This window comes from Panthera tigris, chromosome B1, assembly GCF_018350195.1.
Source record: "Panthera tigris isolate Pti1 chromosome B1, P.tigris_Pti1_mat1.1, whole genome shotgun sequence".
NCBI classification, from domain to species: Eukaryota; Metazoa; Chordata; class Mammalia; order Carnivora; family Felidae; genus Panthera; species Panthera tigris.
The window spans coordinates 77,728,121-77,749,670 of record NC_056663.1 but is presented as its reverse complement, the minus strand read 5'-3'; the positions used below and the strand labels follow the sequence as shown (position 1 = coordinate 77,749,670).

The 21,550-nt window shown below is 36.6% G+C and overlaps 1 protein-coding gene across 18 annotated transcripts in view; it reads right to left on the bottom strand.

Moving 5' to 3' along the window:
• Positions 1–21,550, bottom strand: part of IQCM (IQ motif containing M) — a 644,218-nt gene that overhangs the window by 117,561 nt on the left and 505,107 nt on the right. For 14 of the 18 annotated variants that reach the window (XR_006216738.1, XR_006216737.1, XR_006216739.1 and 11 more), the window contains one exon: positions 16,255–16,344. The exons of 3 other annotated variants lie outside the window; for them this stretch is intronic. Coding sequence is in view for 12 of the 15 variants with exons in the window: in XM_042983796.1 (XP_042839730.1) it covers positions 16,255–16,344 (90 nt within the window). In the remaining 3 variants the exon portion in view is untranslated. Of the gene's footprint in view, positions 1–10,122; positions 10,199–16,254; positions 16,345–21,550 lie in introns of those variants that run through there. One more of the 18 variants, XM_042983798.1, reaches the window with a different exon arrangement.

Here is a 21,550-nt window from a genome sequence, read left to right as displayed (position 1 = left end):
AAGATGACAGAGCCCTTTCTGATCCCCTGCTACCTACTTCGGGATTATCCATAAGGTTTATAAAAGTAAATAGAGGAGAAAAATCACACACTGATTAACTTTGGACAATGGTCAGGGCAGCCTCTTAAGTATATATATATTCAGGAAGTGTCTGATAAAATAAGAAGTCATTGTTCTTAGGCATATGTATGGGAAATGCTGTTGTTTTTCCTTTTTCATAGCATAGCGGTCTAACCACTACCTGTATGTGTGCATGTGTCTGGGTAGGGATGAGTAAGCAAATGATAAAGAACATGTATTGAATCAAATCATATTTTGAAGTGTGATCATTGCTATAAAAGACTGCAGTTGTCCTTGTGAGTCTAAAGAGTTAATTTTTTTCTAGCATGATTTCATTTTACGTCCCAAAGAATCAGATTACTCCCAGAAAAATGCCACTTAAGTGGGAAAAATAAAAGGAGGCAAGAAAGGGATAGACAAAAAAACAGGCTTGAATGCATAATGAATGCTTTGCAACTCATTGATAGACAACCCTTAAAACAAAGCATTGTTGTGTAAAATGTTCTAGAGAAAAGAATTCAAGAGTTTATCAAATGAGTTATTGGAGAAGAATTTTTTTTAAATCTGCCAGAAATGTACCAGGCCATTATTGCATCTTATAAATTATTTATTATTCTTAGATATGTCATAAAGCCCAACACAAATAAAGAAAAAATGCTGACAAGACAGAAACATCATTGTGAATATAGAGATAGCTTTCTGAAGCCTTGCAAAAACTCTCTAAGGATCTCTGCACCCTGCCCCCCACATTGTCACCACTTTTGTGTCTTGCTTCTTTGTATTTGAGGGTGTCAGCACTTCGCTCCTCCAACAAGACCACCCATTCTTGTTTCTCTTTGCATGACTAAGCTAATAGACCACAAACCATTTGTGTCTGGGTGTGTGTGTGTGTGTGTGTGTGTGTGTGTGTGTAAGAGAGAAAGAAAGAGAAAGAGAATTAGCCATGAAAAATTAAGTAAAATATGATTGTGAAGAGAAATCCAATTGTAAAAACATCTATTAATATGACTGCCTAGTTTATATGCAACTCTGCAAGATTTTGTCATTTCTCACGACTGCCTTAGCTCTTCCAGAGTCTTATTTAATAGAGCAGAGAAGTCTCCCTAGTCTTTCATTCTTATGAAGCAGGCTAATGAAATATCATAGAAATGGTTTCATTTTAACACTGGGAAGACATTAAGTATCTGACTGGAAAATACTTTTCTCCTTATTCACTTTTAAGGGTCTTATGGAAATGAGTATGGTTTTAAGTAAAAGCAGTAATTTCAAAGTTGCTTAGTCACATGAGGACACACTATCTTCCATATTTTGCTTTATTCTTTGCCCATTACTCCTTTCCAGTTCTGGAAGCACATTTTTCTTCTTCATGGCCTTTCTGGTGAATGGCTAAAACTAGATCCCAAATCCCCTTAGGACAGACATTCTGTCTTGGGTACCTTAGTATCCTCTGCAGCATTTCATCAAATGTTTTGCAGATCACAGATGTTCCATAAATATTTGTCGATTTTAGTGAGTATGTGTGCGGAGTGGGTGGCAGAGAATCTTTCACCTCCTCCCAGTATGCACCAAGAAAACTCTAGGGCACCAAGTATCATATCACTTTATCTGATCTTCTCCAGGGTAGGGGTCCCAGAGGTCACAGCTCTGATCTTTTTTGTATCTAGGAAATCATACTAAATAATACAGCTATTTGCGATTTAACTCCTGTTTGTGAGCACAACAACCCTAAGAAGACAGCTTGCCTACTGTTAACTGTTAGCCACATGGCTCAACATTTTCCTGACTTCCATTTTCTTAATCTTGTATCTAAATAAATATACTCTTAATCCATTTTTTTTCCAGAAACATTACTATATATTTTGTTAAAGGTTGCTCTGGCAATATTCAGATGAAATAAAGTCAAGTATGGATGGTCTAACACTTAGGAGTAAGCAGAAAATTTGAGGCATTATAGAAAGAACCATAGTAGGACCTGGGGTATAGTAAGAGATGTCTGTGAAGGCTGAAGTTGCCCGCGAAAGATGCGGCAAATGGAGAATTATTTCAATTTTATACTGTTCTTTTTGCCACATTCAGGGCCTTGGAAAAAGCAGAACTCGGGTCACTGATTGGGCATAAAGGCCTCTATGACTCTCACATAAATATGGAGTGTATGGCAGTGAAAGGAACAATTGGCGGGTGGTGAGGAAGCCTTACTACTAACAGCTGAGAAATCCGGGGCATTTCTCCTCTTGACTGCAGCTTCTTTGATTGTAAAGTGAAGGCATTAGACTGGATTATTTCATATTTTTTAATGTTTATTTATTTTTGAGAGAGAGAGAGAGAGCTTAAAGGGAAGGGCCAGAGAGAGAGAGAGAGAGAGAGAGAGAGACAGAATCTGAAGCAGGCTCTGAGCTGTCAACACAGAGCCTGATGTGGGGCTCGAACTCATGGACTGCAAGATCATGACCTGAGCCAAAGATGGACACTTAACGGACTGAGCCACCCAGGTGCCCCTGGATTATTTCATTTTTAGTTTTTTGTTTACATTTATTTATTTTTTTGAGAGACAGAGACACAGCATGAGTGGAGGAAGGGCAGACAGAGAGAAGGAGCCATAGATCTGAAGCAGGCTCCAGGCTCCAAGCTGTCAGCACAGAGCCCAAGCCTGACACAGGGGCTCTAACCCACAAACCATGAGATTATGACCTGAACCGAAGTTGGAAGCTGAACCTTCTGAGCCATCCAGGCGCTCCTGGATTATTTCATTTTTCAATCATTGTATTGTATTCTATGGAATCCATCTGTGATATTTTCTTTCTGCAGTGCCCTATAATCTATCACTCCACGAGGACTCCTGAGAATGTATCCGTGTCTGTTTTCACCCCTCTTTTGGTTCAGACCCTCATCAGTGTTTTCCCTACTTTTGTCTTTACTGCCTAATTTACCCTGTACATTTAGTCTTTGCTAACCATGACTTAAACTGCATCATTTCCAGCTCCAGTATCTTCCAAGATGTCCCACGATTAGAGAACATGATTCACTTACCTTAGCCCAGAGTGACATCTGTTTTTTGTTCATTCTTTACTGAGAAGTTAGCTATTAGCTGACTTCTTATCCCTGATGTCAAGTTAATAGGTGTGAACACTACTTATTTCTTGATTTCAAACATAACCCTTGCTGGTGTGATTTAGGTCCAATTTCTTTCCTACATCACTCTACTGCACAGCGATCTCTTTCTCCCCTAAATCTCTATGGTGCTGTCTCTTCCAATCGTATCTTCCTTACCATTTATTGCTTCACTTGTCTGGATCTGCCAGTTATTATTTATGTGGCTCTCGGCAAATTACAATTGCTGAAGTCTTCAGTTGCTCTATCTGTTAAATGCGAATGGCAGATGCATATACCCACAGATGGTCTTGAATCCCCTCAGATAATACGTACAAAGTACTTTGTACTGTGCTCAGTTCCTAAGAATGACTAATACTGTTACCTAGACAATATGTATCATGTCCTTTTTCATTATAAGGAGTTTACTCTTAATTACAACAGAGCACAAGACAAGGAAAAATAAAAGCGACCTAGAGGTCTGGGTAGAATGCCGTGTGTACACAAACATATGACTGCTCTTCTTATGACAATAAAAATGACCAAGAGTACGTCAAAATGGGGAGTGTGAGGAATCTGTGACAGAACAAGACTTGAGGAAGATATCGTCTTCTTTATGGAATTTTCAAAGATTTTCCTGAGAGAAATAATGGCAATAAAACCATACGGAGAAGAGACCCTCAGAGACATATTCACTTCTCTATGCAATAGGGGTGGGCTTTTGAAATCCAGGTAGAAGAGCTCAGGGACTGCATAAACACCATCTATTTGGGTGGATTGAAAGTGACGGTGAACTACAGGGCAGAAGAGGCTTTCCTTGGGCAGTTGTGGATTGAGGACACTTGAGAGAAACTAAGAGGGTATACAGAGGGTCATGGGCATTTACACACAGCAGAGGCTTCCTTCAAGCTGCCTGTCTGTTCTTGAAAAGGCAGTGGGTGAGCCATGAGCATCCTCTCCCAGGCGACACTGGTCCCATTAACCATTACCCAAAGACAGTGCCAAGACCATGTTTCTCTTTTGGAGATTGCCTATTAGTTACACAAAGAAACAGAAAGCAAACGGCCATTGAGCCAAGCTTTAAACTCAGTATTGTTTGACTCCAAAACACTAAAATAAAATATTTATAGAATAGGAAAGCCATAATATAATTGCCTGAAGATGGGCATCGAATCCATTTTTAAATGTTTGAATGTTATAAATACGGTTGCAAGAGTGGCAATTTTATTTTTGAAAAATAAAATATGTGATATTGTGAGAATTTTTAAAACTGGAACTATAAATTAAATTATATGAAAATAAACCAGGATTTGGGTGAGAAGGTAAAGTATGGCAATGTTTCCATCCTGCATCACAGGAAGCCAGTGAATACCATTTTGTTCTTGATATTGACAAAACACTTGGAAATTAAATACTCTTCTAAATAAAATATACTAAAACTGAATTTATCAAATATATAGGGAGTATAATGACAACACTGCATATTAAAACCCATGGACCCCAGCCAAAGATGAAATTAAAAGCAAATTTACATCATGAAAAACTTTGATTAAAACAAGGAGAGGGGCACCTGGGTGGCTCAGTCGGTTGAGCTTCTGACTTTGGCTCAGGTCATGATCTCACTGTCTGTGAGTTCGAGCCCTCATCGGGCTGTGTGCTGACAGCTCAGAGCCTGGAGCCTGCTTCAGATTCTGTGTCTCCCTCTCTCTCTGACCCTCCCCCGTTCATGCTCTGTCTCTCTCTGTCTCAAAAATAAATAAACATTTAAAAAAAATTTTAAAAAAACAAGGAGAAATGAAGATATGCAATTTAAAGAAATAACAAAATCGTTCAAAAGAAAGGAGAAATAGAAGGGATTAATAAAGAGATATATGCAGAAGTGAATAAGTATAAGAAAAAATAAATCTATAAATAAAAGAAATTCCTTCTATCCTATCATTCAAAAACTGTCTTATAGATGTTAATAAAATATGGAATTATGTTTGATGTGGCATGATTTAAAATATTGGATCCATAGACACCTAAAAGTTAATTTTAGAAATTCTGTAGGCCAACTCAAAGAAATAAATTTTCATATTTCAATATAGCTAAAGCCGAGGATGAAGTTTTCGTCTAATCCTGAGGACAACTGAGATGGTCTGCTGGCAAATAAAGGCTATGAGGGAGACAGAAGCTTCACCTTGGGAGCCCATGGGAGTAACTAAAAGAAAAGGTTATAATCCTACAAACACCCAGAGCTGAGACATAATAAGCGATCCACAGACTAAAAAATAGGACAAATGTGCCGCATGTATTAAGGAACAAAATGATCACATCAATATAAGTATTTTAAAAATCAGCGTCTAGAACTAGGAGGAGCATGAGATTTTATTTATCCTTCTCTCAAATTAACAAATTATCCCACCACAATTTCATGAAGCTGGCAGAAGATACAAAACCCATGGGTCAGAGACAAAAACCTTATGAGTATCATGTTTATATTAATTCCTCTTTCACCCAAGTTCTAGAGGAAGTGATGTGGGGTGGGGCCCAGTGGTTGCTGGGCACACAGTGGGTTTGCAATCATAGCTGAAGAGCCTTGAGCTGGAACCCAAATCTTTTGTAACGGACTGCATGCAAACCTCCTTGACCTCTGTGGCAAAGCAAGATATTATCATATTATCTTTATTATGCTCGGCAGGAAACAGATCTGTCTTCTGCTCCAGAGGGAGACATTATCTTTATCTTCCAAAGCTGTTTGCTCTACAACATCTTTGGAAAGTTATCCTAGGACACAGGCCGCCGTGCCTCTGCTCACAACATGTGCAGAAATGAGGGAGACCTATGGAGAATTGTCTCTGAACACACACAGATGCTCTGAACTGCAGATGCTGACTTACAATTGCTCTGCATCTTAACCTGTACATATCTGTGTAACAGGCTATAGAGTAGATAGGATCCAGGATTTACTTAGCAACGCTTAATAATTTTTCCAAGCAAGTCAGATAGTTCAGCCAGTAATGTACAAATCTAAGAGTTAATTATTTGAAATTATTTTTTACGGGAAAAAAATAATAGCCAGACAGCCTGGATGAAAAATTTAAAAATGCAGAAAAATAGAAATTAGGAAAAGTATATAATACAAACAAAGAGGTCAAAAAACATCATAATAAAATACTATATTTAACTAAATGATATATGATTTTCTAAGAAACACGAATTATCTAATTTTTGGCACTTTAATCCTTCTGGAATAAATTTTGGTATACAATATGGCAGTGGCATTGAATTCTGAAACATTAATTTATCAAATATATCCAATACCTGATATCTCAAATGTACTATATAATTCATCTTTAACCTACTGGCATATGTAGAGAAAAACCTAAAATAAAATAGTATAACATTAGAGATAGTGAAAAATGGTCAACAGATTTGATTTGTGATTTTATCACTGTCCATTCTGTCTAGGCAGTAGTGTAGGGCAGCATTTAAGAGTTTAGATGCAAGAACCTGCCTTCCTCAGTAAGAAAACTCACCCATCCCAAAATAGCTGAATGACTAGGGGCATGTTATGTTACCCCTTAACTTTTCTGTACCTTGATTTTGTCCACTGTAAAATGCAGATAATAAATGTACATACCTCTATCTGGATTAAATGAGTTAATGATTATAAAGTGTTAATATAGAACCTGAGACAAAGAAAGCACACCGAAAGTGTTAACAGTTGTTATTTTTTGCTATTTTTCATTTAGCACAGCAAAATATGGCAAATAGAGATGACAAAAAATGTAACATGTCTGAGATTCAGATTATTTAGTCTTAATTTAAGAGAAACCTACAAATCTTTAAGAAAAAACAAAGACCCTGATGGAAAAATTGCTAAGAGACATAAGCAGGTGACACACACACAAAAATACAATGAAAAATACTATTAAAATATTTAATATTTTATGTGTTAAAATATTTAATATTCTGTGAAAATAGAAACAACCAGGTCTTTTCCTATCATATTGCAAAGATTAAAATGAGTGGAAAAATATGCATAAAAATGCTCAAATAGTGCTGAAAGAATAAGCATAGAGACATATCAATTGCCTGAAGGAAATATGTCAATATGGATCAAAGCCTTAAGTATTTGAAGAAGAAATCCCACCACTCTACATTTATTCCAATGATAAAATCAAATGTCTATAATGTGTGTACACACCTAACAGAGTGTTATTTATAACAGCAAAACATTAAAAAGAACCTAATGTCCAGCAGGAGAGCACTGATTATGTATATTATGGTGCATCTTTACGATACCAGGTTCAGGACTGAGACAAAGTTGAGGCAAGACAGGTGCTCAGAGCACATGATGTAGGGAACCACTCACAGTCACTGTCATGGCTAAGTGCCAACACTGATCGTACAAGCCTCCAGGAGTGAGCACCTCTTCAAATATTGCTACCGAGGCAAAATTCTTTTGCCTCACCCTAGGCCAGATCCTAAATATGAAACTTTCATATTTATAAGTGTTTATAACATGATATAACACTTAAAATCATGTTATAAAAGATTGTCTAATGATCTAAGACCATATTTTTATATATTTCTAATGCAAAATCTAGGCTTGACACAAAGGCAGAAATAATACTAGGATAACATTAGTCTAACTCTCGTCCTATTACTTATTCAACATTTAATTTCTTGCTTTTTTTTTTTTTACTATTTTGAGTAGTGTTATGATGACTCTCCTTGTATATAATTTTTTCTATATATCATACATTATTTATTTTTGTTTGTTTCTTGGAATTGGAATTGTTAGTCAAAAAGTATGAACATTTTTAAGACCCTTGATAAAAGTTAATGATTGCTTTCCAGAAAGACTCCATTTTTATACCCTCAAGTGAGCAGTGTGACTCTGAAAGCCTCCAAATATGTGTCACCCCTTCTACTGAAGCACAAATGCATGAAAATTTTGGATTATTTCTCCAACTCACCAACTATAGAAACTTCTAGCGAGGTCAAGACTTGATTGTATATACTTTTGTTTTCCTTTCTGTGCTTTGCATATTAACCTGCATTAAAAGCTTACTAGGCACTAGTTGATTGGTAGTACCTCGCATATATTTTTTCTGCTACAACTTTATACACTTTTTTAAAAAAAATATTCTTAATGCCTTTATTTATTTTTGAGAGACAGAGAGTGAGCAGGGAAGGGGCAGAGAGAGAGAGGGGGGACACAGAATCTGAAGCAGGCTCCAGGCTCTCCACTGTCAGCACAGAGCCCGACGTGGGGCTTAAACTCACAAGCCGTGAGATCATGACCTGAGCTGAAGTCAGGTGCTAACCAACTGAGCCACCCAGGCGCCCAACCTTATATACTTCTTAAACTTATGAGTTCCTTTTCTTCTCTTTCCTTTTTTTTTTTTTTTTTTTATCTTCTGGTCGCAGCAATATGAATAGAGGCTGGCCAGAAGTCAAGGGAAGACAAAGGAGCCAGCTGGCTTCAGCAGCTCCTATAATTCTGTACAAATCACAGTGTGGAGAATACTGAAAAATGGCGAATTAATGTCGAAGGCCTTTCAGGAGAACTTCTCCCTCCACAGACTGCTATCCTTGATTGCACTGTGCTGATATTGCATACAAAATGCTGCACAGGTAATATTGAGAATTTACTAAATTAAACTTTGAGCGACAGGACATTAAAATCCACTTGAAAAAGAAAACCAAGAAAATAGTTCTGATTCTTGTTTCCATTGCCAAGGCGTCCCAGAATAAGAGGTAGATTTCTGAAATGTTTTCATGAGAATGGTGCCAGTGTCCAAGGAGCCACGTGGGTATTTTTGGGCCACATCAAAATTGACCAAGAGATCCTCTATTAGTCTCTTTAGTTTCCTGCTTATATTAATGGGAATTTCCACCTAACTGATGATACCAGTGATCCCAAGGCTCTGTGCCAGGCAGACACGAACACAGAATCAATAATGTCACAGCCCAGGCTTTCGTGGTCAAAAGGACACGGACTGAGAGCCCACATGAAGTACCTACGGGCTTCCTGAGGGTGATGACTTGGCAGATAACTATGACCTGCAGGAACTTGCAGTGAGGGGCAAACTGACACACACACAAATGGCAGCACACTGTCATCTCAAATTCCTAGAAAGAAAAATTTGTTGTTAAGGCTTTGATACTTGTTTTATTTTTCTGTTCCTTCCTCTACCTCTTTCTGTCTCTCACATTTACACATTTAAAAGGAAACTTTCAATTAGTCCAAGAGAATCTGCCTGTGCTTTTAAAACAACAGGAGGTCGCCAATCTTATTCTCTAATGAATACTGACTAGTAGGCATATTTACAATGGGACTTGGGTTTTCTTGGTGGATATTGTGAATTTTTTTTGAACGTTCAGTATCTATTTTAGCAATTGCCCCAGAGACTTACTTATGATTTCTCTATCAGGTAACATGGCATTATATCTATAGTTACCAGTTTTGAAATTTAAGCTGTAAGCTACTGAATAGCTTATCATAGAATGTTCATCCCTCTTTTAGCAGTTACAGTATTGAAAATAATGTTACAGACTTTAAGAATCTAAACAAAACACTTCTGATAGCAAACAAAATGAAGCAAGCTTAAGTGTTTTCTCTCTTTAGTCCCTCAAGATCCAACTGGTCAGGTTTTCTTGGCACCTGCTGTCCCCAGCTGTGGTGGCTACGGTCTGGCTATGGGATAATAGACTTATCAGAATTGTGCACCACCAGCTGTTCCGTGTTTCCATGTCTTGTCCTCAGGGTCCCCTTCTGATTCCGATTGACCCACTAGTTGAGTGCCAGTGCTCTGAGCATGAATTATGAATGGCGTGCCTTGCCCATCCATCACCTGGACTCTGCAAGCTACCTACACTTGTCAGAAGTGGGTAGAGTGCTACTTGTAAAAGCCTGTATAAAATAACACATCCAAGGAAAGGATGGCATTCTCTGCACTTATCTTGCTCAGTCCAGTCCTGGGCCTTCCATTTGCACACCTAGTCAATACAGCTTTCCTTTCTCTCTAGCAGCGAGGAAGTTTTTGTAGGCAGAAATCTTCTGACAAACATAAAATGCAATGAGAGAAAAGAGTCAGAAGTCTTGAGTCTGAGTTCTACTTGAGGATGTGAGCACATTTAAGCAATCTGGACCTGCATATTCATCTAATGAATTCAGTTTGGAAATTTGGCTCCTATCGCTACTTCCTAAAAGAGATGGAGTGCCAAGAGGGTAGCAGCTGAGAGGGGAGGGACAGAAGGCTGCAGAGTGGGCGAGACTAATTGGTCTTGTCACATAACACAGATTAGATTATGTCTGCCTAAAACTAGGAGGGGGAAGGGATGTTTAATCATTGTTTATACCAAAAAGATATAAAGCCGAGCAGCCTCATAGAACCAGATGCAGGGATAGAAGCACAAGCTTCTTGACAAGAAAATAGGAAAAACTAAGTGTGAGAAAAAAATTTTTTAAATGGTACAACATTTTGTTTTTCAGCTAGATAAGGGAATTGAGAACTGGAACAGCAGAGTATAATCTAATAAGAATTATGGTAATGTCTGACAATTCACTAAGGCCAGAACAGAAGTTTACCTTGCTAACCTAGTCAATAGATTTTTTTTTAATAGAGCAAGAGATTGGTGGAGTTGTGGGGCATATTCTAGCTACAAAGATCAACTTTTCAAGGAAATGGGAGTAAATATTTTAATATAAATAACTAATATGGCTAACTATTAAGGATTCTTATCTGTCAATAGAATAAGGTGTCTTAGAATCTCTATTCTAGAATTACTATTATAATTCAAGTTACTGTGTGTTCTACAATATAAAACTGCATTTTTGAGGACAGTACTCTGCAGATCAAACTCAGAGAACCCAGGATGAGCACTCCTTCATTTGTTCATATTATTTAAGGGACTACTGCATGTTGGCTAAGTAAACAAAATGTCTAAAAGGAAAACCGATATGGGTTTTTTTGTCTACCCTTTCCTCTTACCTACTTGTTCTCCTGCCCCACTTTTTCCGTTGGATCTTTCTGACTTTCTTCCTTTCCCAAGATAGTTTGTCCCTTTCTGGCAAATTCCAACTATGTTAATAAGAAAACATGAGGAAGAAATAGCAAGTGTTGATTTGTGACTAAAAGTTTTCTTCAGATTACTGTAGGTTCTATGACATAACCTTTTCCCTAGACTCTGGAACTCGAATGAAACAGAGATTTCCCACAGGTCATTCTCTCTGTTGCCTCTGGCCTCGGACCACAGTTAAATCAGCCCCCCTGGGTTTGTCTTACATACCACATCAGATATCCCAAACAGCCCTCATTATTAAACCCAGCTGTGAGCTAACTAATAGTACCAAAATAGATTCTTCTCTCCTTTTTACTGTTGGGAAAACATACCTCAGAATCATAGCTTCCTGTAAATAGATGAGCCTGTTCAGCCACTTTAGTAAATAATCAGTGGCTTTGTCATGGGAAGTTTTTATTTAATTGGGGGGTGGACATGGTTTGTCATATTGCATTGTGTCAAAGAACGTAAAGCTTTTATTCTATTCTTTTCAAAAAGGTTTCAGAGGGTTTTTAGTACTCAATACATATTTCCTATCTTGTCTTTCTTTTTAACTCACAGTTGCTGGATATTCATTTTCTGTGAAATTATAATTAGTGATATTTCTAGAAAGAATAATATTGAGTTTTGTATTGCACCTGTCACCCTTGAGTTCTCTGCAGATGTTTTAAGCAAGATGGATGATAAGGTAAGGTAATGACTGTGAAGGTAAAATGCATCAACTTGTGAATGTTCAGAAATGACTCACCTATGAGCTCAAACTGGAGCACTTATTTCTGAAAGGATTTTGGCCAGGAAACTCCAGCGAGGAAGATGATTTTATTTGCTTTTAGAAATGAGAGAGGGTAACTCTAGTTTCTAACCTTACATTCATCAGGATCAGGGGAAGGGAGGGAACGTGCAGAGAAAGGAAAGGACTCTGAGGGTAATGTGGGAGAATTTTGTGGGAGGGTATTAGGCCTCTCCATTAGTTACTGGAAAATCCTGAGTAGGTCACAATAAAAAAAAAATTCTCTTAAAAACTCTTAGCAAATTACTTGAATTATTTTTTGGAGACACTATTGCCAGAGACTGATTTTAAAGGCATCAGAGTTTTCTCGGAGATCTGAGTTCAGGAGAGGTGAGCTACCCTTTCCTTGTAGCCTTGTTGTCTACTAAGCTTGGGGGCAGTGTTTTAACCAGTTGCTCTGATAGTCCCAGGTGAGCGCAACACGAACAGTAAATACTCTCAGCCTGTGACCTGTATGGTCCCTCAGACGGTCTCAGCCATTAATCATGTGTTTTATTTTCTCTTCTATTTGTAGCCCAAAATGACATCTTTGTATTCCATTAGAATAAGCAAAAAATGGGCTATGTATTTTGATATTGATAAACAACAATTATTTCTGCTAATGTTATTGACTACTTACAATTATGGTAGTGAGGTAACTACTTATCTATTTATCTATGTATGTATCCATCTACCACCTCTTTTCATCCTCCTAACAGTTTTATGAAGACAGGTAATATTACTGTCTTCATATAAATATATAAAACTTATATTCAAGGGCTGAAAAATTCCCAGGGTCATAACACAAGTAAGAGATAAACCAAGTTTTAAGCCCTTATCATTTTGACTATCAAGTCCATACAACTATCTTGCTCTCCTGCTATTTTAATTGATTTCATGTTATGACATTGTCATCATTTGTGTCTCATAGACAAAAGAGGCAGGAGTAATTACAAATGTTGGAATGAGGGGCACCAGGGTGGCTCAATCAATTGAGCATCGGACTTTGGCTCAGGTCATGATGTCACGGTTCATGAGTTTGAGCCCCGCATCAGGCTTGCTGCTGTCAGTGCAGACCCTACTTCGGATCCTCTGTCCCCTCTCTGCCCCTGCCCTGCTCATTCTCTCTCTCTCTCTCTTTTCTCTCTCTCTCTCTCTCTCACACACACACACACACACACACACAAAATGTTGGAAGGAAATGAGTTTCCTTTGTTTTACTACTATTCACATGCCATTTCCCAATTTCTGGTCACTTGTGTATGAATAGGTAATTAAACCAGATAAATTACCAACAGGGTTATAGGATTTTGCTTTGGTATTTTCTGTTTGCCTAGTATTTGCGTTATTCTCAGAGAAAAACGTATGATTGTTCTGAGATCATCCTTCACAGCTGTATTTTGTACAACTCAGTTCGTTTTTATTTGTCTGAAGAGAGAGAGAGAGAGAGAGAACTTTGGTCTTGATAAAACTCATAAGAGTAGCTAGGAATATTTCTCAAAGCAACAACCTAAATGATTGAGCTCAAGGCCTCCAAATCACGATTTTTTGATGATACTGCATTGTATATTTTTTCAGCATCGAATTTATTTAAACCTTATTCTTTACAAAATGGCTTAAGGCAACTTATAGAAGAGACACAACAAGAAGCATACTAATTTGGGGGACAAAAGAATCAGCAAATAAGTCATAAGGAAAAGAGAAAAACACAGGTAGCCTAAATGGCAGGGTTAACTCAATTGTACAACTAAACTCCAAGTTTGCCTGTGAGCCTCCTGGACACCAGAACAAGGAAGCCTGATGAATTGCATTGTTATGTCTAGAAAACATATGTTTAAGGTAATACAATTGAGTGTTGTCAGCCCTATTATGAACTCTTCTTTGTTTTCACATCTTTATTATGTCCATTCCTTCATATTAATTTTTCTAAGAAAACTGTTAGATGTGGTTCAAAACTTTCATAATCCCATATATTCCTGGAATTGGCATTAACAGGAAAGTTGTTATAAAATAAACATTCATTCTAAAAATAAATAAATGAATTTAAAGTGTGAAGCTACATTTCTGATTAATTCTGTTGGATCATCAATAATAGTAAAACCTACTAAATAAGTGGTTGAAGATTATGAAAAGAGAAATATAGGCATCTGTAAAACAGTGCAAATGAGCTCATGAGGAAACTGTGACACACTGGCAATGTTTAGCTCTGCCTCTGGACACATGGCGTTCAAGTTGAGCATGTAATGGTGCTGAGGATTCTTGAAGAAGTCACAGGATAAACATATTGAAGAAACTTCACACCAATTTTTTTTATATTATTGACCAAATTTTTGCTTCCTCTTGGAGCAATACACTACAATATCAAACTTCACAGTTACCAAAAAATTATTTATAGTTTTGAAAAATGTCTCCATCTAGAACTAGATACCTCAGCTGGCCACTACAGACAACATGAAATATATTTAGACTGCCTTTCAGCTGTTTCCTACAGCTTTTTTTTTGTCAGAATTTTACTTGACACTGAGTTGTTACCAATCCAGATTCTAGCTGGCATTTTTGTAACCCTTGAACCATTAAATAAATCATAGTCTTGCTACATTAGAATTCAACATTTCAACAAAATGGTTTCTAGACGTCCCTGTTGCATACTATTTCTTACATTTAACAACAACAAAATCCATAACAATTTTCTTTTTATATAATTTTATAACACTTCTGAAATTTAAATGTGTATTAACTTGTTCCTGACGTATTATTGATATTTTCTACAGGAAAAAACAAACAAACAACTATCATTTTATTGTTGAAAAGCAAATGACAGATAAGTGGACTCCAAGAAAAATCCAGAAAACATAGATATTCTACTAGAATTCCTGGGATTAGATAAATCAATTGGTTGAAAGTAAGTCAATAATTTTCTGCTCAACAGCTTTGATAAACTTGCCTCCTAATTTTGAAATAAGTGACTTTAAATTGTGTGTAATTTTAATTCATTTCTACTTCTTTTTAAGAACTGTCGTAAGTTCATGTGTCTTTTGACGCATGAAAAGATGCTCAACATCACTCATCATCAGGGAAATACAAACCACAAGTACAATGAGATATTACCTCATACCCATCAGAATGGCTAAAATTAACAACACAGGAAACAATAGATGTTGGTGAGGATGTGGAGAAGGGGGAACAGTCCCATACTGTTGGTGGGAATGCCAACTTTTGCAACCTCTCTGGAAAACAGTATGGAGGTTCCTCAAAAAATTAAAAATAGAACTACCCCACAGTCTAGCAATTGCACTACAGGCATTTACCCAAAGGACACAAAAATACTGATTTGAAGGGATACATGCACCCTGATGTTTATAGCAGCATTATCAACAATAACCAAACTATGGAAAGAGCCCAAATGTAGATCAACTGATGAATAGATAAAGAAAAGGTGGTAAGATATACAATGGATATACATTCAGCCATAAAAGCAAAACAATGAAATTTTGCCATTTGCAATGAGGTGGGTGGAGCTAGAGTGTATTATGCTAAGTGAAATAAGTCACTGAAATACAAATACCATATGATTTTACTCAAATGTGAAATTTAAGAAACAAAACAGATCAACATACGTGGGGAAAAAAGAGAGAGAAACCATAAAACAAACTCTTAACTATAGAGAACAAACTGAGGATTGCTGGAGGGGAGGTGGGTCGGGGGATGGGTTAGATGGATAATGGGTACTAAGGAGGGCACTTGTGATGAGCACTGGGTGTATAAGCAAGTGATTAATCACTAAATTCTACTCCTGAAGCCAATATCTCACTGTATGTTAACTAACAAGAATTTAAATGAAAACTTGGACAAAATAAATTTAAAAATTATTAATACACTTAAATATATGAATTGAACATATGAATGCAATCTTGGCTAATTTAGTGTCACACAAATAGGTGATGAATCTAATAGAAGAACATGAAGCAATGGGATATTCTTTGGAGTCAGAGTCATTTCAGAATTCCCTTTTCACATAAGAAGACCAGGATCATGGTTGGATATGTTGGACATTTCCCTCAATTCTTAGAGAACTCCATTTCTATACATGGCTTCATGGGAGACAAAACTGGAAGGCTGCTTACCACTTAATAGCTCTGTTATTTATAGCTTCTTCAAACTCCTCACTTTTCCTCCCTTTAAAATAAAGATACAAATATCCCCTCCCCCAAGTTTTAAAAATAATTATTTGTATATGACATTTCTTGGCTCATAGAACTATTAAGTATGTTCAACTCCGTTACCTTTCTTTGTATGCTGAATGAACACTGCCTTGTTATCTTCTGCTTCATCATTCCAAATTTTTTTTTCCTCTGGAGCTATATTAAACAAGCCTTATTGCAAAAAAGAAAAATGAAAAAGAAAAACAAAAGAACTGTCATAAATTTATTCCCTAAACAGTAAACAGAAATACAACATTTGTATAGGGAAATGTCCCTCAAGTTCTGAAAATAAAAGAGTTTTTCATTCATGTCAAGGATAATGCTCTATGTCTGCTGTAGGCAAATATACTAGCAAATGAGATGTATTTTCTGGACAAGATTTGCAGATGATGCAAAAGTGATATCACAAACACATATCTGTGACTTGAATTGCATTTTTAGCATAATTTTTTTATCACAAATGAAGAGGATAAATGTTTAAGTGGGTAAAAGATGATTCTAAGAAAGCATGAAAAATGTTTTTGTTCAGACATGCTATGATGTATAAGAAATGCCAGATTTGATTTATGTTGTCCAGTAAAATAGATTTAGGATCAATAAGGGGCTGTTAGAGACTGCTTTCAGCTATCTACAAAAATTGTTTTAGATTGACAGCTTCATGAGGGCAGGAATGTCTTTTTTAGCAGTGTATGTTAAGCTTCTAGCAGAATGCCTGGAAAAACAAAATTAACTTATTAATAACAGTTAAATAAGCAGAAGTAAGATTTTAGAAGGAGAAGAGAACTTCCCATTCCTCCTTTCTCTCTGCAAAGATATACTCTCATTCAAAGATAGGTCAGGCTTGAAGTTTAGCAGAAAGATGCTTTGTAGGGAATCCCAAGATGACCATAATGGTCTGTACCATACCGTTCAGATTAATGGTTGTCAAATTTTTTCTGTAAAGGTCGGATAGTAAATATTCTAGGTGCTGAAGTCCAGATAGTCTCTTTCACAACTATAAAACTCTGCTGTTACAGTACAAAAGGAGCCATAGACAGTAAATAAATGAACTGGTAGGACTGGATTTGGCTTATAGGTACACCATAGTTTGCCAACCTACCATCTAGTTCTGTTATTACTCTCTCCCTACTTCCTTCCTTTAACGATGCACTTTTTATAATTAAAATTATTTTATTTTATTGTTTATTGTGCTAATGTATACATTACAAAATATTAAATTTTAACCATTTTTTAAGTGCAACAGTTCAGTGGCATTAAGTGCATTAACATTTTTGTATGACCATCACTGCTCTCCATCTCCAGAACTTGTATATCATCCCATACTGAAAATGAATACCTATTAATCAACACTTCCCTTTCTCCTCCTCCCTCCAGCCCCTGTCATGACTGTTCTACTTTCTGTCCTTACTGTGGGTGCTTCATACAAGTAGAATCATACAATATTTGCCCCTTTGTGTCTGGCTTATTTCGCTTAGCATAATGTCTTTGAGTTTCATCCATGTTGTAACATATGTCAAAAGTTCATTCCTTTTTTAAGACTATTTTTTTAATCAGTTTTACATTCACAGTGAAATTCAGAGGGAGGTACAGAAATTTCCCATATACTCCTGCCTCCTCATATGCATATCCTCCCCCATTATCAACATCCCCTACCAGAGTGTTACAACTGATGAACCTACATTTGACATATCATAATCACCTGAAGTCCATGCTTTACACTGGAGTTCAGTCTTGGTATTACACATTCAATGTGTCTGATAAATGTCTGGATGACTTGCATCTATCATTTCAGTATTATGTGGAGTCTTTTTAGTGTCCTAACAATCCTCTGTGCTGTGCCTTTCCAATCCTCCCTCCCTCATTCCCTGGAAACCACTGATCTTTTTGCTATATCAGTTTGGCCTTATCTAGAATGTCATATAGTTGGCATCATACATCATGTAGCCTTTGGAGATAGTCTTCTTTCACTTAGTAATATGCATTCAAGTTTCCTCCATGGCTTGGTAGTTCATTTCATTTTAGTGCTGAATAATACTCTATTGACTGGATATATCACATTTTATTTATGCACTCACCTACTGAAGGGCATCTTGGTTGCTTCCAAGTTTGGGAAATTATAAGTAAAGTTTCTATAAACATCCACATAATGGTTTTTATGTGTACATACATTTTCAACTCCTTTGCCAGGTTGTAGGGTTAGAATGTGTATAGTTTTATAAGAAACTGCCAAAATGTCTTCCAAAGTGGCTGTACCATTTCACATTCCCACCAGGAATAAATTAAAGCTCCTCTTGCTTCATATCCTCACCAACGTTTGGTATTGTCAGTGTTTAGATTTGTTTGAGATTATATTCTAATAAGGGTCTGGTGGTATTGCATTGTTGTTTTAGCTTGCATTTACCTGATGGCATATGATGTGGATCATCATTTCATATGCTTGTTTGACATCTATATTACCTTTGGTAAGGTATCTTTTAAGGTTTTTGGCCCATTTTTTAATCACGTTGTTCCTTATTGTTGAGTTTTAAGAATTCTTTTTATATTTTGGATAACAATCTTTTATCAGGTGTATCTTTTGCATGTATTTTCTCCTTGTTTGTGGCCCATCTTTTTGTTCTCTTGACCATGCTTTTTAATACAATTTTATTTAAACATTCCAATTATACCTCAAAGGAACTATAAAAATTTGAGGGAAAAATGCACTTCTGGTTAAGATTGGAGCAGCTCCTCCTGAGTATAGAGTTATCAGTGATAGAAAATAAAAGCTCACAAATGGAAATAGAAGTCACAGGAGTAAATTGAGGCTATAAAGTCCAAGCATCACATTTCCCTAATACCAACTCTGCAGATCTTTTCTTAGGTATTTCAGCACTTTTACATGATTGCAAAAAGTTTATTGGGGTTCTGGTGTCTGGTAAGATGGAATGAGCACATTCTGCCACTGAATGCCTAACAAAACATGGACAGAATGCATGAGGAGCTATTTGAGAACACTGAAAAGTAAATAGTAACAGGCAGATGGGGGGGCATAATTCTAAGTGCCACTAAATCACCAGTTATCGTACCATTTTTTGTCTCTGATATCTGCAGAACTGGTCTCAATGTAGCCTGATACTCAGAAGTTGGCATTCTCACAGAAAGAGTCATTAAGTTACAGCTTGCAAGATGGGGAAGGGATCTTCTAACTGTAAAAGATAGTGGGATAAAAATCTCTGTGCTATTGTTGTTTCCTTTTCTCCTTTCTGTCCTCTCCCAGTTCTCAAGCAATCCAGTGCAATTAGTGGTGGCAGTGGAAGCAACAGCAACCATGATGGCTAAGGGAGGCACAATGAGGAAGCAGAAGCTTCCTTACAAATCAGAGATTAGACCCCATAAGAGTGGGGCAAGCACTTGTTGCTTTTTTTCTTGCTGCATCTCACTTCAGGAAATGCTTACAATTGCAGGGAGTACATGACAGAACTGGGAAAATAAAGCCCCAGTTTTCTGGCTGAACTGAAAAGAAGAGCCCCAGAGAGCCCAAAAAGTTCTAGGAAGGTCAAAAAAGAAAAGAGTTGGGAGAGTGACCTGAAAAGGTAGTTCATGAGCTCATGGGAACACTCCCAAGACACACATGTATAGCTTTGACACATAATAACATACCTCCAACTTTGAGAACTGAGCTGCAAGGTAGATCACCACCCAGGATTCAGAATGGCCACAGGTGGGAACACACATAAGACAGATCCATATAATACTGCAAAGTTACTGACAAAGGAAGTGACATTAAGACCACAACTCCCATAAGGCAGAACTTGAAAACTGAAACAAACAAGGTCAGTTGTGTGCTAAAAGAAAGACATCAACATTCTTCAGAAGACTTGGGCAAGACCCTGAGAACTCTAGCATAATATTCAAAATGTCCAAGATACAATCCAAATTACATGGCATATGAAAGACCAGGAAAGTGTCCCTTTGTGTGAAAATTTCTTTATAAATGCAAATTTCTATTATAAAAGGAAAACTTGTATCCTGTTTTTAAAGTTTTCCCTGCACCTACTGATTCTCAATAGCCATTAGCTCAAAATAATCCATATGCCAAAGAGACATATTTTGGGATGGCAAATTCTGGTACCCTTCAGGAATGATGGTTCTATAAATCTAAACTTGGGTTAAAATTCAGAGAATTGTGCACTCTAAAACAATGTATTTTTATTGTATTTTAACTTGAGCAATAAAAAATGTTAGAAATACAAAAAAAAACTCATTGGGGAAAAGTAAACTTAAAATGTGAAAGGAATTTTGAGTTAGATGTTCTTCATTCTAGATCACCATCCAATAAATCACCTTCAAGTAAATTCATATTTAATTCTTCTGTTCCCAATCTATTAAATGGGAATAATAATATCTGACCAAACTTTCTGGACGGTGTGGTTCTCAATTTTATTGTCTCGGTTTCCCATTTATGTTCTTAAAAAGTATTAAGTATGTTAAGGATTTCATTCATATGGGTTATGTTTAGTATTTACAATATTAGAAATTAAATGAAGAACAAATGTAAATACTTATTAACCCATTTTAAAATAACAAAACAAACTCATTACAAATTAGCACAAGTAATATTTTTAATAAAAAGTATTTTCCAAATCAAAGAAAATAGTGAGAAGAATAGAATTGTTTTAAGTATTTCTAAATCTCTCAATGTACAGCTTAATGGAAGACAGCTAGATTCTTACTGTAGTTTCTTGTCTCTGGGCCCTCTGGGAACTCATATCATGTTTTCGGAACTACTGCTTTAGAGAATAGGAGAAAGAAATAATCTGAATCTTTATATATACATCATTAATATATTTTAAACTGGTGCGTGTTATAGATTCATAAACAGAGCCGAAAGCTATTTGTTTCTATGTGAATGAGAACACATGAAAATTGCCGTAGCCCAAAAAACTAAAATCTTCTTCTCTGACCCCAAATCCCATATACTTTCACTATGCCATGTTGCCTCTCGAATGCCTTGCTAGGGACATTCCAAATCCTGCTTACTTTGCCCCCCTCTGGACTATATTGGAAGATAATATTAAACACTTCTGAAATCATTAGGTATTTTTACAGTCTAAAAATGCTATTCTTATTTAGTTTGTTGTTTTCCTATTTTCCTCTTGGGTTTTTTTCCTCTAAATTAATACCTTCCCAAATATTGTCTGAATTTTTCTGAATAACAACAGCTGTTCATTCCCAGGTTGGCTATGACCCCAAAGCAGCAATGGCACCAAGCCAATGTTCTTTCCTTGACAGCATCAAGAAAATTAACATTTTCTGGATTCTATTTACTCGTAGGTCCTCTTCATATATGAAATCACAGGAAATGTTAGAAGTGTGAAATTAAATGAAAATAGTGCAC